At 43.9% G+C, this 20,887-nt stretch overlaps 2 protein-coding genes and 1 long non-coding RNA gene across 6 annotated transcripts; 2 read left to right on the forward strand and 1 right to left on the reverse strand.

Annotated features, from left to right (window-relative positions):
- Positions 1-100: 100 nt before the first annotated feature.
- Positions 101-12,080, forward strand: LOC6524807. Its single transcript, XM_015190405.3, has 9 exons — positions 101-244; positions 3,824-4,671; positions 8,234-8,397; positions 8,455-8,812; positions 8,908-9,100; positions 9,155-9,386; positions 9,467-10,279; positions 10,374-10,513; positions 10,621-12,080. Exons 2-9 carry the CDS (start codon positions 3,833-3,835, stop codon positions 10,765-10,767), a joined length of 2,886 nt encoding a protein of 961 aa, XP_015045891.1. The 5' UTR covers positions 101-244; positions 3,824-3,832; the 3' UTR covers positions 10,768-12,080.
- A 72-nt stretch (positions 12,081-12,152) lies between these two features.
- On the forward strand, positions 12,153-20,711 carry LOC6524809 (DNA topoisomerase 1). Of its 4 annotated transcripts, none has more exons than XM_039373501.1 (8): positions 12,153-12,647; positions 13,977-14,185; positions 14,719-15,688; positions 15,756-15,829; positions 16,932-18,061; positions 18,149-18,399; positions 18,476-18,627; positions 18,705-20,711. In XM_039373501.1, the coding sequence occupies exons 1-8, from the start codon at positions 12,621-12,623 to the stop codon at positions 18,805-18,807; spliced, it is 2,916 nt and encodes a 971-aa protein (XP_039229435.1). In that variant the 5' UTR covers positions 12,153-12,620; the 3' UTR covers positions 18,808-20,711. The 4 variants fall into 4 exon arrangements, with proteins under 4 accessions (XP_039229435.1, XP_039229430.1, XP_039229437.1 ...); XM_039373496.2 differs by lacking the exon at positions 12,153-12,647 and adding an exon at positions 13,616-13,913; XM_039373503.1 differs by lacking the exon at positions 12,153-12,647 and adding an exon at positions 13,618-13,862.
- LOC122319575 lies at positions 15,690-16,496 on the reverse strand. The gene is made up of 2 exons (XR_006245183.1): positions 15,949-16,496; positions 15,690-15,863 (listed from the first exon to the last, which is right to left on the reverse strand). It is a non-coding gene; the product is annotated as an uncharacterized LOC122319575 (long non-coding RNA).
- Positions 20,712-20,887: the final 176 nt, after the last annotated feature.

A 20,887-nucleotide genomic window follows, 5' to 3' on the forward strand; every position in this document is an offset into this window, starting at 1 on the left:
CTGCAGGACAGCAATAACAACAAAGCAAAACAAAGTAATACAAAACAATAATAATTCGCCAATCTAAGACCAACAACCAGCAGACAGAGCGAGACGGATAGAGGCATAAACAAACCGCACAAGCGAGTGCGAGCAAGAGGGCGTGCGTGAGAGCTTGCCGAAAGAGCGCGCGATAGAGAAAGGTGGCGAGAGAAAGGGAGAGCGAAAAGCTTCATGCAGAAAAACAAGAAACAGCGCAAAACATGTAAGTGAAATTGATTTTTCGCCCTCTCCCTTCATTCGCTTGATTTTATTGTTATTGTTGTTGTTTTTGTTATTGTTATGGCCAGCATTAGATGTAAATATTTCATGATTGATTTATGGGTCCCCAGAGAAAAGAAAGCTTGCGCTGCTGCTCGGTGGCAACCCTAGACTTTCAATTGCATATTAATTAGGTGGCAATCCTGCAGCTATGTACTACACTTCTTCCAAATCTTGTATCTAATCTCTGTGCAATACTGGAATACTAGAAAATCACCGTCCAAAGTTGTTGACTTAGCCAACTCACCAGTTACGGCAATCACTTACATTATCCCTATCGAGTGCATAGTTGTTGGTCATCGTTATTGTGTGTGCCCAACAGAACCCATTCATCAGATGACTCAGGCGGCAGTGCAACAATGTGTGATTACAATCTCGATCAGCGGGGATTACGAACTAGGTTACATGATAAGAACCTCTGAAGGTCATCTATTTTGGTACAACTGTAACTCGTTCCAAAAACCCAAAGCGTTAACAATTAACACCAGCAAGGTCAATCTTTTTTTTTGAGACCTAGTTGCAGGTTCCCCAATTGTTGGAATTTTCTAATTGGCATATCAATTTCATAGAATAGGTATAGGTACAACGCGTTCCCAACCAAAGTTGTAACAGTCAAAAAGTTGACCTCACACTTTCGAGGTTTATTCAGCCGGGCGATATCTATACTTTGGCCATAACCACCATAACCACCAGCAATGCCAGAAGTACTCAACAAAGGCGGCGTGTTCAACAACAATTGGTGGGTGTCTGGCCATGGTCGTTGAATTTGTTGGTGGAAAGCCAACGTTGAGAAGAGCAAACAAGCGACTTCACTCGGCGGCTTATCAGAAGCAATATTCATGTTTAATATCTGTACAAAGATTATAATTGCCCACACACGAGTGTGTATGTATATGTATAGATTTCTGCTAATTGCACACGAATATACCCAAAATTTTATATGGCCATCGGCAATTTTTGGGCATTGCCCATGGGAAACTTTATCGATTTTGGAGGCGTGTCGTGTGCCACTTTACAATGGTTGAAATAGTTTCTCAAGATAAGAGCAATTAGGGCGATTTATTCGCATGATAACCAATCCCTAATCAGAGACTTTATTGTCATTCATGATTTCAATTTACATATCGTAAATCAACTTGAAAAAGGGCTGATTACCTTTCAACACTTATCTTGATCTTTTCTCGTGCACTTATTATAATGACAGGGTTTCGAAAATAACTGCCCTGTGCAGTAAAAACTTGAAAACTACAAGGGTAATTTGCCTAATCATATGATACGAAACTTGGATCTCCAAATAAATCATTATTTAAAAAGTATTTAAACAATAATTGTACATAAATATATACTTGTTGATCTAGACATTTGTATTATTTAGAGCACCTAATAGAAAAGAAACATATAATAGGCATTTAATTCCATGCAATTGTTTGGCTTTTATCACATTGCGTATACGCCCCGTTTCACCAACATAGCGATCGCTATAGTACCTCAATTGCTACACCATTTATTCAGTGGTATTCATGGCTGGTAATACACAAGCACAAAACTGAGAGAAGTAGATCCATTTGCACTCTCGGTTGATGGCCCACCCACTTGTTGTATTCGCATCTCGTGCACGTTGCGTATACGCCCCATTGCACCGACAGATTCGGCCATGCAAAGTGGCGGCTGTGGCTAGCTGTGACATTAACGCCGTCTGGCGATTTTGGCAGCAATTGACATGTCTACCCTCGTTGTCTTTATGACCGCTGTTTGCGCGCCACTCGAGAACAATTGCAAAACAAATTTGGAATGGCGGAAAAAAATGTGCAACAGCAAAATAAAGTAATAAAGAAAAGAAGCGCAATTATTACGGCAATCGTCGATGATAACAACTGGAAAAAGAAATGCCTGGATTGCATATTACTTAGTTGTCGAGTGGCTGCTGACTTCCTTGTTGACTATATAGTGTTATTTCGTTATTTATCACCTTTTTATTGTAATTTTCCAGTCTATTTTTGCTAGGTAAAGAGTTTTGATAGCAAGCTAGAAAGTTAATTACAAGCCAAGCAGTATTAATAATTATAAAAAGTTACTTTTCAAGAATATATCCAAAATATAACTAATTAAATTTTAAAGGGCATGTCTTCATTTCTTATTGTGTACTCGTACAATAAATTGAACTATCTCTTTATTTGTTTATGTCATATCTCTTTCAATATCGAAATTTCTGCGAACAAACACATAAGTGAAATAAATTCGTTTTTAATTAAGCTATTAATTATTAACCATATTTCCCAGAAAGCGCGATAAATAAATTGAAAAGTAATATTCATCTGGAAACAAAAGCAACTTGAGATATTGCCAGGAACTATTTTAATTAGTATTAAAATATAAATATATGTATATATATCTAATCCAAATACGAGCTCCCAAGGAATGCCCTGCTGTTTTGTTAAATTAAATAAATGTAAATATTTTAATAAATATCTATTTCTATATTAGCGTGGATTCTTCAAGAATTCCGCGCCTTTTCCCACGGCAATGATAGTTTTTTGTAGAGGGAAAGCTTCAATTGTCCACAAGGAAAAACAAATAAACAGCCAACTTGAGGGCAACAAAAAATACCAAATTTATGACCAGAACTCCCCGCAATTCCCGCGACCCACAAATTCGATTGTCATGTGAATCAGAGGCTAGGAAATAATATACGAAAATATGCCAAAGGAAATGGAGGGAGTAAATATAGTTCAAAGATCTGCCCTGAATAGACGGTTATATTTTTGTGTGTGATCTGAGCAGATCCATGGGCATATACATATATATATGTATATAGTGTTTTGAATTATTTATAGGCGACACTTGGATAGGATTCGCATATAAATAACGTGGATTCTTTGTTTTTTGCTTGTGCTTTTGCTTGTGTCATTCAACCAAAAAAATGGAATTCCCCCCTGCGCCGCCCATGACTCAAAATCGTTTATGGTTTGAGCGTTTTACGAGTTAGATCATAAAAAATCCCAGGAACGTCGAGTCCAATTGCGCTCATTTCCTTGGTCACTATTTGATTTCGTTGCCGGCTATTTTTAGTTTTTTTTTTTCAAATTCAACAAAATAATAATTCGAGAACGGCATTGGACATAAAAACACAAAGTTCTTTCTTTAAGTGCACTGGAAAAAATATTAGCCATGTGCATTACTTACGCAATAGAATTTATTTGAATGAAATCTGCCCTATAATTTATTATTATTATTAGTTTAAGTAGATTGAATGGGAGTACTTAAGCAAACTTAAATTGAATACATCTACACACTGATAATTTGCTAAAAAAAAAAAGTGATTGATAAATAATAACATGACGTCTTTAATTATTCATTAGAAGGTCAATTTTTCTATCAGTGCACTCACCATTAAATGGGAAAATAATCTATTGGGCAATTAGAAATAGAGAGGGGGCTTTCGCATTCTTATCAGCTGTCAATGATGCAATGATCTCCTTAGCCGATCGCTCACAGAACCCGTCCACCTCTCTGTATTTTCCAGCTGGAGAACATGGAGGGCGCCAGTCGCAGCAGGAACTCCTCCACGAGTCACAGTCAAGGTCGCGGACAGGACATTGAGGATCTCAAGCAAGACATTCCCTACTTTGACGAACCACCGGCCCTCGATGCCGATTTGCTTGTGCTGGGCAAGAGCGAATGCCAATTGGACGAGCTGGCCTGGGATCGCGATGCGGATGCGGATGTGGACGCGGATGTAGATGCGCCGCTAGAGACGGCACCTGCCGTCGATCTCGAGGAGGATAACTATCCGGATGAGAACGAGAGCTCGGTGCTGGGCAGCGACTATGCGCCCAGTGGGAGTGGCAGTGGTGCGAACAGTTTCTATCAATCGCCCACGCCCTCTGGCGCCGGATCCGGTTGCGATCTAATGCTCCGACCGCCCTCCAATTCCATGTACCACTTCAATTACCGATCGCCGGGTAGTCCAATGCCTGTGGCACCGGCAGTAGCCAACTCGCGAGGTCTGCATCCGTATGCACATTCCCCGGCGCATGGCAATCCGCCTGGTTTCTATCCGAACATGTGGTATCCCAATGCACCATACGGATCGGCTGGAGCCGCAGGCGCAGCAGGCGCCGCAGGAGGAGCTGTGTCTGGTGGCAGGTACATGGGCTATGGACCAGGAGGAGCCAGTTCAAGTCCTGGTGCTGGGCCAGGAGCAATGCAAGCGGCATATCCCGGACATTCGGCTCACATGCATGCGCTGCATCATCAATATCCGCAGCCACATCCGCACGCCCACCACCCGCAGCATCCGCATCATTCACCGCATCCGCACCACCCGCATCCGCACGAGACCATGATGGAGATGTTTCAGCTCTCGAATAGGTGAGTCCCATAAATCTTTAACCAGAAACTCATTATACAAATGAAACAGAAATCTTTAGGATGTGAAAACGGAATATTTCAGCCTGTGGCCAATGGGAATAATTGCTTTGTAATCCGAAACCTGGGGGCTATATTAGTTTAAGACGCACGCATTTCGTGTGCAACCCCCATTTCGAGGCGAGGATCCCACCCACCGCGCTAATAGGGGGCCGCATCCACCTCGACGGGTGGTCGGATAGTCGGATGGTCGGATGGTCGGGTGCGCCAATTTGGCATTATTCAGTAGCACCCACTCCGTGTTTCCAGCTTCCAGCTGAGTGGCTGGCCTGATTGTAGATTGCTCCTCCCAATTAGGCGTCATCTTGTGGCACTTGCGGCACTTGTGGCACTTGCGGCTCTTGTCGCACCACCAACAACAAAGCACCACAAAACCACCGAAAACCACTTGACTGGGAGGCCGTGGGCGCTGCTAATACATATATGTATTTTTATCAGCATTTTTCATGATTTATTTTCGTCACCGAGACGACTGGACAGGCATTCCTCCTAATTCTGCGATTCTGGATAAATCGCCATTCATTCGCGCTGCAGGAGAGCTGCACAAGTACACCCACCAACCCACCCACCCTTTTGGCCATCCCTTTGATTGACAGACCATAAACAGAACACAGAACAGAGCCGTTCACTCGTTTCCTTATTTACGTGGCCATATGTGTATGCATCGCTGTATGCATCGCTTTTGCCGTTGCTGTACCGTTACTCTCGAACTTATAATCCGATGCGTTTCGATACGTCATTAGCGCGGCTTCAAGGTCGCAACTACTGCATCCGTCGGTTGAGGGGGGGAGGTTGGTTGGGCGGTGGGTGATGGTTGGTGTGTCTGTTAGTGTTGGTGGGGCTGTTGGTGGGCGGGTGTGTTGGGTGTTGGGTGGTGCCGGCAGTTATCGATACGCGCGCACTTTACATTGTAAGCGGCAGCAAACAAATAGAAAGCGTGAATGAGACAGACTGCGGAAGCGATGAGGAGCCAGCGGTGCACTTGCAGAAAATAGGGCACATTACTGGGAAAATGTAAAAAAATATCCCGAAAGAGTTTTTTACTTTGCTACCATATTAATATGTTCTAGCAATTTACAATCAACCTATTTTTTTTTATCGAAAATATAGTTCCTTTCCTAAGTTCTATATAATCGAAAAATAATATATGTATAGATACACGTATGTATTAAAATTTTTTAATAATTTTAAAATATTTTATTTGCTACTGATTAAGAGTCTAAAGTGAAAACATAAAAGTAAATTACTCATACGCAGTGTGCACCGAGTGATGATGGTCTATTTATACATACACAAAAAGCTCTGTTCAAGTTGAAGGAAACTATATTTAAACGCATTTCTAATCAACAAGTGCTTGTGGAGATTTTACAAGTGTAGTTCGATTCCCCATTCAGCGGCGAATGCAACAAGTTGAGTAAACAAACAATCGCACACTCGCGGATAACATCTATACAAACTCAGCCGGTGAATGTGCACAAATATGTATGTGTGTGTGTGTGTGTGTGTGTGTGTGTACGTGTGTGTGTGCGTGTGTGTATGGGAAATGGCACTTGGGAATGGCTAAAAAGTAGACAGCTCGAGAGGCCAAAGCCAACAGTCGTTGGCCACTTGGCCAACAATTGCACAGACAACAATTTGACATCAAGTGCAAGGGTGCAGTGCACTGTGCTAACTCAATCAAGGCCAGCGAATCGCTGCATCGGCAATTGGGAATCGCAATGGGAATCGGTTGAACGTTTCGAATACCCTGTAAATAAGCAAATGCACCACAATGGCATAAATAAGATGGCAGGATATAAATTGAACAGACGTAGTTCGTAGTGTGATTAAGTGTGATTTTCGTTTATGGAACATTAAATGGTTTGTTTTTATTGAATGGCAAATAAATAAGGCTTTAGTTTAAATTTAAGAAATATTGTTACCTTTTTTTTGTTTGGTGTGGTCAGTTACCTTTTGTTATCTTTGAAATGTGCACCATTTTTTTTATTATCGATTTACTATAAAATATTTTTTGAGCCTTAAATAAATATTTCCGAAATGTGAACGAAAACCATAACTTGTATAGTTTTTAGTCGAAAAAGTTGATCTTATCTTGCCTGAAATACCGAGTTTAAAATGTTTACTATTATTTTTATACTTTTTCCAAGTAGTTGCATTGCTTTGCATTTGTTTATTTGGCTGTTGCGCACTTTCCCAGTGCCTAGGATGGCTTTATTTTGTTATTCTCATTCCTATTTTTCTTATTTTTCCTATTTTCTTCGTTTTTATTTTTTTGTGCAACTGTTTGCATTGCTTTTGCCAATGCAATTGCAATTGCATTGCATTGCATTGCAATTGCAATAGCTCCTGCACTTCGTTTTGCACTCGCCAATGTCTGTGTGTATTTTGCGAACTTGTTTTGCAATTGCGTTTTAAAATAAATTACATCAGTGCGAGGGGTGGAGATAGGGGTTGCTTGTTGGGGGTTGTGAAGTGGGGCATTTGGACGGGATGGGTCTAAAACAACATTGTGGCAGCGGACAGCGGTAGCCAATCGGATGCAGCGATCTCACATTTCCGTATAAATTACTCATGAACTCGGCCGAAAGCGAATGCAATGGGGCGCACAGAAAGTAATTAGCCATTAGCCCGCTAATATTCATCAGCCTATATCCATTACATATGGTATTAAATTAGTTCTTTAGCTGCATTAACAGTAAATAATTAATAACAAATTTTGGCGAGAAAAAAGAAATGCTTAAGATTACCTACATTTTTTGCTGTGTATCGCAATCGCAATATAATGTTCAAGACATTTGGCGCCAAGTGAAACGAACCAAAGCCTTACCAAACAGAACGTGATCATTGCACTTGAAACCCCGAGCTCAATCGCCCCATCCCCGAATCGCCACCCATGCAAAACTGATAACTATTGACAGACTGAGACGGACGGGGGCAAAAGGGGGGGCTGTTTTGTTGTCATAGTCTAGTCGGGGCACTATGTAATACTTGCAACTACGTAACGGCCACACAAATGCCCAGTCATGTGCCCCATACAAACATACATACATATGTACGAATGAATGAGTATGAGAATGAGAGGGTGTGTGCATGTGGGATTATGCGGACAACATACGGACAAACGTCTCCAGATTATTATGAAACATGCGTAATATGTGCAGCTAGTGTAGTTTCGTTCAATTACCAACTGTGCTACAAGCAAAAATCCCAAAAGGCTGTCCAAAAGTATGCAGTGCCATGAATTCATAACCGCTTTTACCCGGACAAACACACTCGTGTTCCTACCTCAACGAACAATCACTTATCGTTTACAACATTGTGTATTATTGTGTATTATTTTGTTATTGTTATTATCCACATTATTCTGACATTTTAGACTGAAGTGTATCATTATAATGAAATGCTTTTTCTTAAGAGGATTTGAAATGGTGGCATAGGCTTTTTATATCCCAAAAAAACAATTTACAATTGAACTAAATATAATATTAATTTTCGTATTTTTTAGTGGTCGGGAGGCGCGAAACCGGGCGGAAAAGAATCGGCGGGACAAGCTGAATGGATCCATCCAGGAACTATCCACAATGGTGCCCCATGTGGCGGAGTCGCCACGTCGAGTGGACAAAACAGCCGTTCTGCGCTTCGCCGCCCATGCACTGCGATTAAAACATGGTAAGCTATATCACAAATGAGTAAATATATAGTAATACTATATAAAAACATCTTTAGCCTTTGGCAACAGTCTGATGCAGCAGCGGCCACAGATCACGGACACACTGATGGACATGCTGGACAGCTTCTTCCTCACGCTCACCTGCCATGGCCACATACTGCTAATCTCGGCCAGCATTGAGCAGCACCTGGGCCACTGTCAGTCGGATCTGTATGGACAGAGCATCATGCAGATCACCCATCCCGAGGACCAGAACATGCTCAAGCAGCAGCTGATCCCCACCGAACTGGAGAACCTCTTTGACGCCCATGGCGACTCGGCGGATGCGGACGGTGAGCCACGCCAGCGCAGCAAAGCCGAGGAGGATGCCATCGATCGCAAGTTGCGCGAGGACAGACGCAGTTTTCGTGTGAGGTTGGTTCGAGGTCTCACATCCTATTATCCCATAGTACTCTTCGTAGCACTGTGACTTACGTCTTAATATGACATTATGCCATATTTTTATGCAGATTGGCTCGTGCGGGTCCCAGATCGGAACCCACCGCCTACGAAGTGGTCAAGATCGATGGCTGTTTTCGGCGTAGTGACGAAGCGCCGCGCGGCGTGCGCTCCAATCATTTCAGCTCCAATCTGCAGTTGATCAGGAGGACTCGCGGTCGTGATGATGTCATTCCTCTGCACACCATTAGCGGCAACGATATCGTAAGTTAATAACTTTCGAATAACTTTCGAAGTAAAACTCCATGACTATTTTAGATACTGACTGGCTGCGCCCGGATCATCCGTCCGCCAAAGATCGCCAGTCGGCTGATTGATGCCAACACACTGGAGTACAAAACCCGTCACCTGATCGACGGCAGGATCATCGACTGCGACCAGAGGATTGGCATCGTGGCCGGTTACATGACCGATGAGGTGCGCAATCTCAGTCCATTCACCTTCATGCACAACGACGATGTGCGCTGGGTGATCGTGGCCCTGCGGCAAAGTGAGTGTTTAGACCTAATCTCTGCCCTATCATATGTAACCCAATCCATCATCTATCATCATATTATTGACTCGTTTCAGTGTACGACTGCAATAGTTCATATGGCGAGTCCACTTACCGCCTGTTCACCCGCAACGGAAACATCATCTACCTGCAATCGAAGGGCTATCTGGAGATCGACAAGGAGACGAACAAGGTGCACTCCTTTGTCTGCGTCAACACGCTGCTGGGCGAGGAGGAGGGCAAGCGGCGGGTGCAGGAGATGAAGAAGAAGTTCTCGGTGATCATTAACACCCAGATACCGCAGTCCACCGTCGATGTGCCCGCCTCCGAGCATCCGGCTCTGCTGGAGAAGGCCGTGCTGCGGCTCATCCAGAATCTGCAGAAATCCGGCGAGAATGGCGGCCATGATGACGGCGATGAGGACGATGATGCGCAGGACGACGACGACGAGGAGGAGGATGATGACGACGATCAGGACGATGGGGCACGGAGCATGTCCGAATTTGGCGATCCCTATGGCAGCCATCATGGTCGATCGCATCACGGTTCCTCGGCGCTTTCCTCCCACGGTCATGGTAGCTCCAAGACGCCGCCCCTGGCACTGGTTCCACCGGAAACATCCTCCGTCAAGTCGGCGATCTCGAAGAGCATCAGTGTGGTCAATGTAACGGCGGCCAAGCATCTGCGCGGTGTCCACGGATCGGCGGCAGTCAAATCGCCCAGCTCCTTGGGCAGTTGCACCTGCAGCGAGTCCCATTCGCCCTGCGCCTTCTGCCAGGGTCCACCCACGCCCGATCCCCAAGCGGTTGGGTTCACCCTGAAGAGGAGCAGCACTGCTCTGGCGGAAACCGAGGAGAAGATGACCAAGCGGCGGTTCATGCCCAGCACTGGTGAGTTGGGGGCTTAACTTAGAAATCGATGTACTATTGCTGAATATTTCTGGTTACATTTGTGCCATTCAAATTTGAATTTTTTTCTCGGCAGAAATCGAGCACGTGCTGCACACGTCTCTGGACCAAATCGGGCGAAATCTGACCCAACAACTCAATGTGGCCAGGAATTTGCGGGAACAGAGCCAGCGATACGAGTTGCCCCATGCCAATCAGCGATTCGATGAGATCATGGTAAGCTATGCAACAAAAATCCTGAAATTTTGAAATCCAATTACCAGCAAATACAACAAAAAGCAGTTTGTGATTGATGTTGACCGTATTTTCGTGACCCTTTGCAGCAGGAGCACCAGAAACAAAGTGAACTGTATGTGAACATCAAGAGCGAGTACGAGGTGCAGCTGCAGCACAAGGCCAGCACACGGAAGTCATCGGATTCGGATCAAAATCAGGAGGAACAGCCGCTTCAGGAGGAGGACCAGGACTAGAGAGATAGGGAGTGCCCGTTCGGCTCTCGACTGAAGGGTTTCATCGATGTGATATGTAACTACTGTCCTGGCAGCCAGCTCAAGCCCAAACACACACACAAGGTGTCCCTAATTCGTAATAGAACCAATTATTCGGGGTTAGGTCATTCGGTCAACTGATGGGTAACTGCTGCGGAACAGATTCAGATACAGATACAGATACGGATAGATATCCTCTTACCCCAACCTATGAGTGAGCCTGAGACAAGCATACTTTAGATACCCCGCCCACATGCACACACACACATATATTTATATATATATATGTAGTAATATATATATGTATATAGATATATGTACATATATACACTGTTTGTTCAGTTTGTTGTTTTTAACTTCCTGTCCCACGTAGAAGGACTTTTACATGCATGTAGAACTAGTTACCGCTGCCGTTTCCGTTTCCGGTTTCGTTTAGAATGTTAGAAACATTTTTAGTAGGTAAATCCAATTGCAACTGATTCTTTCGATTACAATTTCTTATTTGCTTATCGCAATTTTCCAAAATAAACAAACAATGGTAGAACAAATATTCATAGAAAGAAGTTACGTCAATTTCCGCCGGAAGCGGAAACGGCAACAAACAACCACAAAGGATAAAGATAGAGATAGAGATAAAGATTAGCGTAAATGGGAGGATTTAAACAATTATTAGGCTAAATGAAATATACTATTAAAACCTATGTACCATACGTTGTGCGTAATGCCCAAACTAAACGTGATAAAAGACTGTTACCAACTACATACACACATACATAATACCAAGATGGAAACACCCGTAAATCTATAACTAAAACGTAAACTTAAATCGGCATAGTTTCGCATAAAGATGAAATATATACATATATAACAAATATTCATACGCGCACTTAGAGGAGGCGTGGCATAGTCTAATTACATTTACTGTACGAACACTTTTTATAGATGTTTAATGTTGTTATGGTTAAGTTAAATCCGGATGAATCGATGGATTTTGGCCAAGCACGGTGCACTGCATATAACAAGTGAGCCAAGTACAATTTACACATATATATACATAATTAGATGCATATATGGTTCGATGTAAACTAATAAATCGATGTAAAAGCGTAAAAACGGAAGTTAAGAAACCACACACCCACACACACACACACAAAAACCAGAAAAAGCTGAGGCGAAAAAAATATGAGAACTCTGTTAAATGTTTGTTATGCATTTGTTTTTTTTTTATCTAAATTAATATTAAACTAATGTATTAGTGAATAAACTTGTGTACCTACATACAAAACAATGACAAAGCAGGCGGTGGTTTTATTCGTTTATTTATTTCAATCTGAGAACTATAGGAGCTGAACAAATTTTACATAAATAAATTTCTATTAATATTTATATATTATTTTTGAAATTCCTTTTCTTTCGTTGCATGTTTTTAATGTGCCCCAATTTAAGCAAATAATCGCCAGGCTGGTATCGGCAGGGCCACAAAAGGTCACACTGGCCGATGCGGACCTATCGGCCTATCGCTCTCCGATAGCAGCGGTCGCTATTTGTCCGAACCTATCGGTGCCTATCGGGGAGACAACGTTCGCGTGGCTGCTGCGCGCTGTAAAACGCAAAGAAGCCAAAAAGCAAGGGCAATCGCATCGCCAGAAGCACAAAACGCTGCTCCATTTCGGAAAACCCCAGTGCCCGTTTTTGTACCCCGCCGCTGTCACCGCTTAACGGAGCCTCAACCCAAAATTATACAGAATAGTGGAAAAAACCTTTAGTCGAACAGTGTGAAAGTGTAAAAAGAAGGGAATTAAATAAAAGTAAAACCGCTAGGCGAGCTCCGCAAAATGAGTGGGGATGTGGCTGCCGAAAATGTAAGTGCCCTTAACGAAAATTCTATTCCGTTTTTTATGTAATGTGCAAACGTGTTGAATGGGGGACTTTGCCTGCCGCCTGCCTGCCGCAAAAATCAAGTTAAATTCTGCACCGAATAATTGTAGGGTGCATAGAATAGTTGCAAGTGTACCGCTTGCTGTTGGCAGCGCAGTCGGCGTCGCTGCTAGCAGAGTGCGTAAAATGCAGGCGAGAAGAAAAAGAGAGAAAAACGAGCAGAGAAAAAAATAAGAAGAGGCCTTTTGGTAATTGACGAAAATGGCGACAATGCAAGTGGCAAAAGGCGAAGGAGGGTGCAAAGCAGAGAGGGGAACAGCCGAAGCAGACGAAATGTATTTGGCACAGTGTGGCCGCAGCTGAATGGTATTTTTACCAAAACTGGTATTTTCATCAGCCACTCAAACGTTGCTTTTCCACGAATTTCCCATCCAAAAACACCCTTTAACCAATTCTTTACACAATTTGCATTGCAATTTGCCTTATTTACGTTCGCGCAGCGTCTCAATTTCACAGTTACTAGCAGAATACTACCAAATTTGGTCACACTGCCCTCTTCCACACACTTAAAATCACATGTGTTTGTTGTTGTTGTTGGCCCGAAGCGTTTATGTACATATGTAATTGCAAGTGTCCCATTTTGCAATTACATTTCTATATGCACATACATATATGAAGGTGTTTTGCCGTCTGATAAGACAGATGTGCCACCCCAAAACACCAAAAGAAAAAAAAAAAGCAGGAACAAGAAAATGCACCCGATGAATAATATGCAACCGCAATAACAACAATAACCCCGTGTGCATGCGTGTGTGTTTGTGTAGCTATTGAAAAAAATAATGCTGCAAAAAGTGTAATAAAAAACAACCATTTTCTGTATTCTGTACAATTCGCGGGCGTGTGTGTGTGTGCCATTGTTTGGCGAGGTTTTTTTTTTTAAGTATATATATTAACCTCTTCCAAGTGATTCGGAAACAATTTCCAATTTCCTGTCGCCATCGCTCTGCGGCTCGGCTTCTTCTTCTTCGATTAACCCATTGCTGACAGTTTGAAGTGAATTTTCCTACGCGGCATTTGTTAGGGTTGATTTTCACCACGTGGTGAGCGGATAGACACGAGATAATAGCAAATCATCACCAGAAATCGGATCGATCCAGAAGAGAATAGCGACCAGCACGGGCAACATGACGGATGCACAGGTTTCTGGCCCGGATTCACTCTCACTTTTCAGCTGGTCCATCTATGTACAAGTAACTAACTGATACCATCTCCCTTTCTTCTCTTCCATCTTGCCATCTCTTTCGCGCCCGCAGAGCATCCACATACAAAATGGTGGCAGCTGTGAGGTGGTTCAGTCCAACGGGGTGACCACCAATGGACACGGACACCACCACCATCACCACAGCAGCGGGAGCAGCAGCAAGCATAAATCCTCCAGCAAGGACAAGCACCGTGATAAGGAGAGGGAGCACAAGAGCTCCAGTTCCTCCAGCTCGTCGAAGGAGCACAAGAGCAGCAGTCGGTACGTAGGAGCAGCTCGATTCGATTCGGGCCACTCGTGTCGAACCATCTGGAACAGTTGAAATAGGTCAAAGTCAGGAAAGAACAATGTAATCACCTGGGGGATTCATATTAAAAGTCACTCGCTCTTAATTTGTACACGGTTATAGTTATTATAATCAATTTACAATGTTAAACTATTCAGATCACTATGTCAACGTATGCAGGTGGATATCCCAACAAATTAAATGAAATTCTTATCAGTTGTAAAGGTAGCCATTCTAGACAATGGCATTGAACACTTTCACTGGGTCAGTTGCTGAGTATTTTAAAGTAAAATCTAATTATCTTTTAACAGAAGCTGGGAAAAATGTTTAAAAATGTATCTAGAATGAAAAGTTGCTTTCAGACTAGGGTATTCTATATTGTACACTAGAGGTAATGTCCATTAAAACCAATTGCTTCCTCGATGGCTATAGACTAGGCTCAACCAACGACAACATAAATTACCAATTTAAAAGGAAGCTAACTAATAAGCCTGACTATCCATTTCAGCGACAAGGATCGACACAAAAGCAGCAGCAGTTCGTCGTCGAAGCATCGGGACAAGGACAAGGAGCGTGACGGCAGCAGCAACTCGCATCGCAGCAGCTCATCATCCAGCCACAGGGATAAGGATGGGAGCAGCAGCAAGCACAAGTCCTCGTCGTCGTCTGGCCACCACAAGAGCTCCTCAAAGGACAAGGAGCGACGGGATAAGGACAAGGATCGCAGCAGCAGTTCATCCAGCCGGCACAAGTCATCATCGTCTAGTTCCCGTGACAAAGAACGCAGCAGCAGCAGTCACAAGAGCTCCTCTTCATCCTCATCGAAGAGCAAACATTCCAGTTCGCGGCACAGCAGCTCATCATCTTCCTCGAAAGATCCGCCATCTTACGATGGAGTGTTTGTTAAGCCGGAGCCTGTTTCCCAAACGCTAATGCACTCGGGCCCGGTGGATCCTTTCCAGCAGCAGCAGTTTGGTGGCTACGAAGCCGCAACCGCTGCCACTTTTAATGGCAATGGAAACGATGGCGGCCTCAACTATAAGAACGGCTACGAGGAATCGATCGTAGACATCAAAAAGGAGGACGAGAGTTTTAACAATCTATCGCAAGCCAGCTCCTGTGACTACTCCATGTCCCAGTTTCGCGCCGATGAGCCGCCGTTCGAGGTGAAGAACGAGCAGAGCTACGTCGAAGAGGACAGCACCATGAACTACAATGATCAGGAAGATGAGCCCGAGGAGATGGACGACGACGAGGAGGATGTGCCGCTGGCCATGCGGAAGCGCAAACAGGAGGCACCCGATCACGGTGACGGCGGCATGGATGACGACGACGACGACATTCCGCTGCTGGCGCGCAAGAAGGTCAAGAAGGAGAAGATCAAGAAGGAATCTAAGGAAAAGTCTAAGAAGCGGGTCAAGGAGGAGCCGAGCGATGATTACGGCAGTGCCAAGCCGAAAAAGAAAAAATTGAAAAAAGTAGGCTTTGCGTTATTTTATCTCAAGTACACACATGACTGAACAATACATATCATTTCTCCACCAGGAGCCCGAAGTCGTCTCCCCCACCAAACGGCAGAAGACGAAGGTGAAGGAGGAGGAGGAGGAGGTGTGGCGATGGTGAGTTATCCACTTTATCAAAATTATCATTGCTCTTCATCCGGTGCATGTGTTAGTATAGAAAATGGTCCAAATGTGAGATCATAGTGATATAGCTGCTATGGAATAGCGTGCATTACTTCAAGAGAAAACAAGATATCCGTCCCAAATGAATCTCCGAGCGGGCCAATAATGTGTTGACGAATTTTTTTTATCAAATCCCCGAGTAACTCAGCTCACTGCAAAGGTTATTCCCGGTGAAAGGCCTTTGGAACAGGTAGCGCTGGCAAATTACTTGATTATATCAAGACGATGCCACTCGATCGGTGCGTATTGTCCAGATTCGCTTGAGCACAAGTAGCGCTTACAAAAGGCGACGACTTGTGACGTGCCACACAGGCGGACGGACCATGTGTTTTGGGTGTCACTGACCTACATTCCCGAAAGTCACACACGGCGAACCAGCGAGGCACAGTGGCTGCCGCAAGTTGTGCGCCCGCGTGTTACTCGGCGCAATGTGGAGTTTGTGTGGGCGGCAACTGTTGGCGGCCACTGTGCGGCGAGCGCCATTCGCCGCGAAACGCATGCGTCGTCGACTGCCCCCCCTCTCCCGCTCTTCGCACAGTTGCTACGTAAACAGCTGAGCAGGCCGAAAAAAACACACATTTGAGGTTAGGTTCGAGAGCGGCTACTTGGCTGCTTTGCGTAATGCGATAGATAAATCGGAAATATACGAAACTAAATGTGGCGCTCTTTGGCGGCATTACGTCTATTCGAAAGCCAGAGTGTTTGCCTGGTTTTTGGACAGCGGATGGTGGCCATAGCCACCGTTGCGGGCAAGAAGAGAAGAGTGCGACGGAAGAGCGTCCAGGAAGAGCAAGTTCGATGGTGCGACTTGATTAGGGTGCTCCGTTGAAATGGGGTGGACCCAATTCTCAGATCTTGTTTACTATAATGCTTATTATCGCATAAAAAGATAGGATAGTAGTACTACTTATTTGTATAAAAAAGATTGGGGGTTCATTTTCTTTAGGTCTATTACACTTTACACTCAACTAATACATCAGGTTCAGTTTTCACCGCCTGTACATGAAGCACTAACCCGAGTCATCCTACATTCCAGGTGGGAGGAGGAGAAGCGTGCCGATGGCGTCAAGTGGTCAACGCTGGAGCACAAGGGACCCGTGTTCGCACCGCGGTACGAACGGGTGCCACGCAATGTACGGTTCTACTACGATGGCAAGCCGTTGGAACTCTCGGAGGAAACGGAGGAGGCGGCCACCTTCTATGCCAAGATGTTGAACCACGACTACTGCACCAAAGAAGTGTTCAATAACAACTTCTTCAAGGACTTCCGCAAATCCATGACGTCCAAGGAGAGGGAGATAATCAAGGATTTCCGCAAGTGCGGCTTCCAGGAGATGTTCAACTTCTTCCAGGCGGAGTCCGAAAAACGCAAAGCAGCCACCAAGGAGGAGAAGCTGATCAAGAAGAACGAAAACGAGGCACTGATGAAGGAATTCGGATTCTGCATGATTGATGGGCACAAGGAGAAGATCGGTAACTTCCGTCTGGAGCCACCGGGTCTGTTCCGCGGCCGTGGCGAGCATCCCAAAATGGGCATGATCAAGCGGCGCATTCAGGCCAGCGATGTGTCCATCAACTGTGGCAAGGAGTCGAAGGTACCGTCACCGCCGCCCGGATCTCGCTGGAAGGAGGTGCGACACGACAACACGGTCACCTGGTTGGCCTCCTGGATCGAGAACGTGCAGGGTCAGGTCAAGTACATCATGTTGAATCCCTCCTCAAAACTCAAGGGCGAAAAGGATCACATTAAGTACGAGACGGCGCGACGCCTGGACAAGGTCATCGATAAGATTCGTGCCACCTATCGAGACGAGTGGAAGTCCAAGGAGATGAGGGTTCGCCAGCGAGCGGTGGCCCTCTACTTCATCGACAAACTGGCACTGAGAGCAGGCAACGAAAAGGACGAGGATCAGGCCGATACCGTGGGCTGTTGCTCGCTCCGCGTGGAACATGTCCAGCTCCATAAGGAACTGAACGGAAAGGAGAATGTGGTGGTCTTTGATTTCCCCGGTAAGGACTCCATTCGGTATTACAACGAGGTCGAGGTGGAGAAGCGCGTCTTCAAGAACCTCGAGCTATTCATGGAGCACAAGAAGGATGGCGACGACCTCTTCGATCGACTCAACACCCAGGTGCTTAATGAGCATCTCAAGGAGCTGATGGAAGGTACGTATTTATTTATCCCCCCATCTCCTTATCTTTTCCATTACTTACTCGTCGCTTCTCTCTCTCTCTCTCTGTCCAACGCAATAGGACTCACGGCCAAGGTATTCCGTACGTACAACGCTTCAAAAACACTGCAAAGCCAGCTGGATCTGTTGACCGATCCGAGTGCCACGGTTCCGGAAAAGCTGTTGGCCTACAATCGCGCCAACCGTGCCGTGGCCATCCTCTGTAACCATCAGCGTTCCGTGCCCAAAAGCCACGAAAAGTCTATGGAGAATCTGAAGGAGAAGATCAAGGCCAAGCGAGAAGCCATCAACAAATGCGAGGCCGAATATCATGTAAGTATAAGCGAAACGTGCTTCCGCCAGCATTATGTGTAATGGATATCTCCCATCTTCTACGACGCAACCGAAGTCGAGGGACGAAAAGAAGGGCAAACAGCTGGAGCGCCTAAAGGATCAGCTGAAGAAACTAGAACTACAAGAGACTGATAGAGACGAGAATAAGACCATTGCCCTGGGCACATCTAAGCTAAACTATCTTGATCCACGCATATCGGTGGCTTGGTGAGTCTCTCCCCCTTCAATCAAATCCCACTCAACGAAAGCTAATGTATAAAATATGGTGTTCAATCCATTTGCAGGTGTAAAAAGAATGATGTGCCGATCGAGAAGATATTTAACAAAACGCAAAGAACCAAATTTCTGTGGGCCGTGCACATGGCCGATGAGAATTATCGTTTTTAAATGGGTTCTCCTCACAGCCACGCCTAGACACAAACACACACGTACGCACCTCCCCTCCCCCATATACATACACAAACAGAAACACACACAAGGAGCACAGACAGCGCCGGTTGAAGAAGTAGAGACCGCTAAGGAGAGAAAAAACCACACCCACCACAAGGCCGGTTTATAGATTCCAGGCTAGTCCCGCCATTCCTTGCCCCACAGTTTATGCAATAGGTAGTGCATATGTCCAGCTTTCGGGCGAGGCATTTCGGGATTGTTCGCCAAAATGAGCGAGACGGGATGCGGATGCACTGCACCGTAGTCGGGGATCAGCTTGTCCGCGTCTGTTTTGTCTGCTTTTTTAGATCGTTTGATTGGTTGAAGTGCGCACTACGCTAAAGTCTAACTTGCGAAATGTACACACCCAACGTAGACACATGCTCCCACTTCTATTTGGATATGCATATATATATTTATATATTAAATACAAAAGAAGATGAGAAACCTGTGCAAGACGTCGCCGCCACCTAAAAACAAAATTAAGAACATAATTTTCTGTTTCTATAAAGCAATTTTTTTTGTCAAGATGACTTCTCTTACACTTTAGTTTTACATATAATGCACGCGAAAAAAAACTATATATAAAAGCAAAAAACAAACAAGCGCAAGCAAACGAGAAATGATACAATTTAACGTTTTTTTTATGTTTACCTATAGTTGATTTTGTTTAGCGAAAAATGTCTTTCACTATTAATTAATATTACGATTACGATTACTACGTATTTAAGTGCTAACTGAACAGAGAAACCTTGTAGCCCAACTTTTAGCATAGCATAATTTATTCAATTCAACTCTGAACCAGCGCAATTTACCGCCCGCCCCGAAAGTGGAGAACAAAACCGCATGGATGTCGATGTGGTTTCGTTTTGTACCTTATGATGATTTTAGTTAACATTTAAAAATATACAATTGCTAAATTGATTTGCAGACCTTTCTATACTTTAAGCCCGCATGAAAATGCAATAATACGAAGACAGGTTTCAAGTTCTTATCCGCGATCCAAGCCACCAAAACACTGAAAACCAATTGCAGATACAAATCAATCAATTCAATGAACCAAAACAGAACCACAGCCAACAAACAGTCGCAGCGAAAACTCTAATCTAAAAGAATGGAACTTTATACATATAGGATCTATAAGTATGTGCAATTAAGTGAGCTAAAACTAAAACTTAAACCAGAAGAAAAAACCCTGTAAAAAGCGAGCATCCACTTGAATCCATTGGCACACAACATATATAATTTGTAACTACCAATACCAATCTCTGTATCGATTTTAGTCGATAGCCGTCGGAACAGAGAGCAGTGGATTCAGGTGGAGCACTTAGGAGGAAACCCAAATATCCCGATCCCATCAGCTACGATTATGATTTATGATGATTGTATGTGGCAGTACTTTTAACTAAGCAAATCGATGGAAATTTCTATTTCGCCTCACGCCCCCCTAGCATAAATTGCAAATGCGCATTGCAAATAAAGAACGAACGATCTTTATATATAAATAGCAACCCAAACACACATATGATAATTAGTGATTAATGATGAACACAAACATCTTTATACGTATGTCGTGGATTTGCATACGGAAGCGGGACATTGCTTTTAAAAGGCAACAAAAGTTAAATAAACAAATTACGAACTCCCTTCTTAGCCCCGCTCCCCGCCACCCCACTCACATATAAACTTGGCATATTACAATATTGATATAAGCAAACAAAAAACAAGATGCGAAATGATAAGAAAAACCACTATTTTAAATCGAAAACAAAATAAATGAAAAACAAAATAGCGTAAGTTAATATAATTGTAATGGAATGATGCAAATATACATACAACATATATTTAATTTTAAAATTGAACTGACAGTGTTTCTTATTTTTATGTACTTTGGTAATTATTTGATTTCAAAAGGTTTTTACTTATCAACTTAATCCAAACTATTCATCTTTCTTTTGGGTTTTCAAGTTAACCGTTTATAGCCACATCTTGTAAAAACGAATGGATGATTTATAAATAATAGGTGATATAACTCTGA

The sequence above is a fragment of the Drosophila yakuba genome, chromosome X, assembly GCF_016746365.2.
Source record: "Drosophila yakuba strain Tai18E2 chromosome X, Prin_Dyak_Tai18E2_2.1, whole genome shotgun sequence".
In the NCBI taxonomy this organism is placed as follows: Eukaryota; Metazoa; Arthropoda; class Insecta; order Diptera; family Drosophilidae; genus Drosophila; species Drosophila yakuba.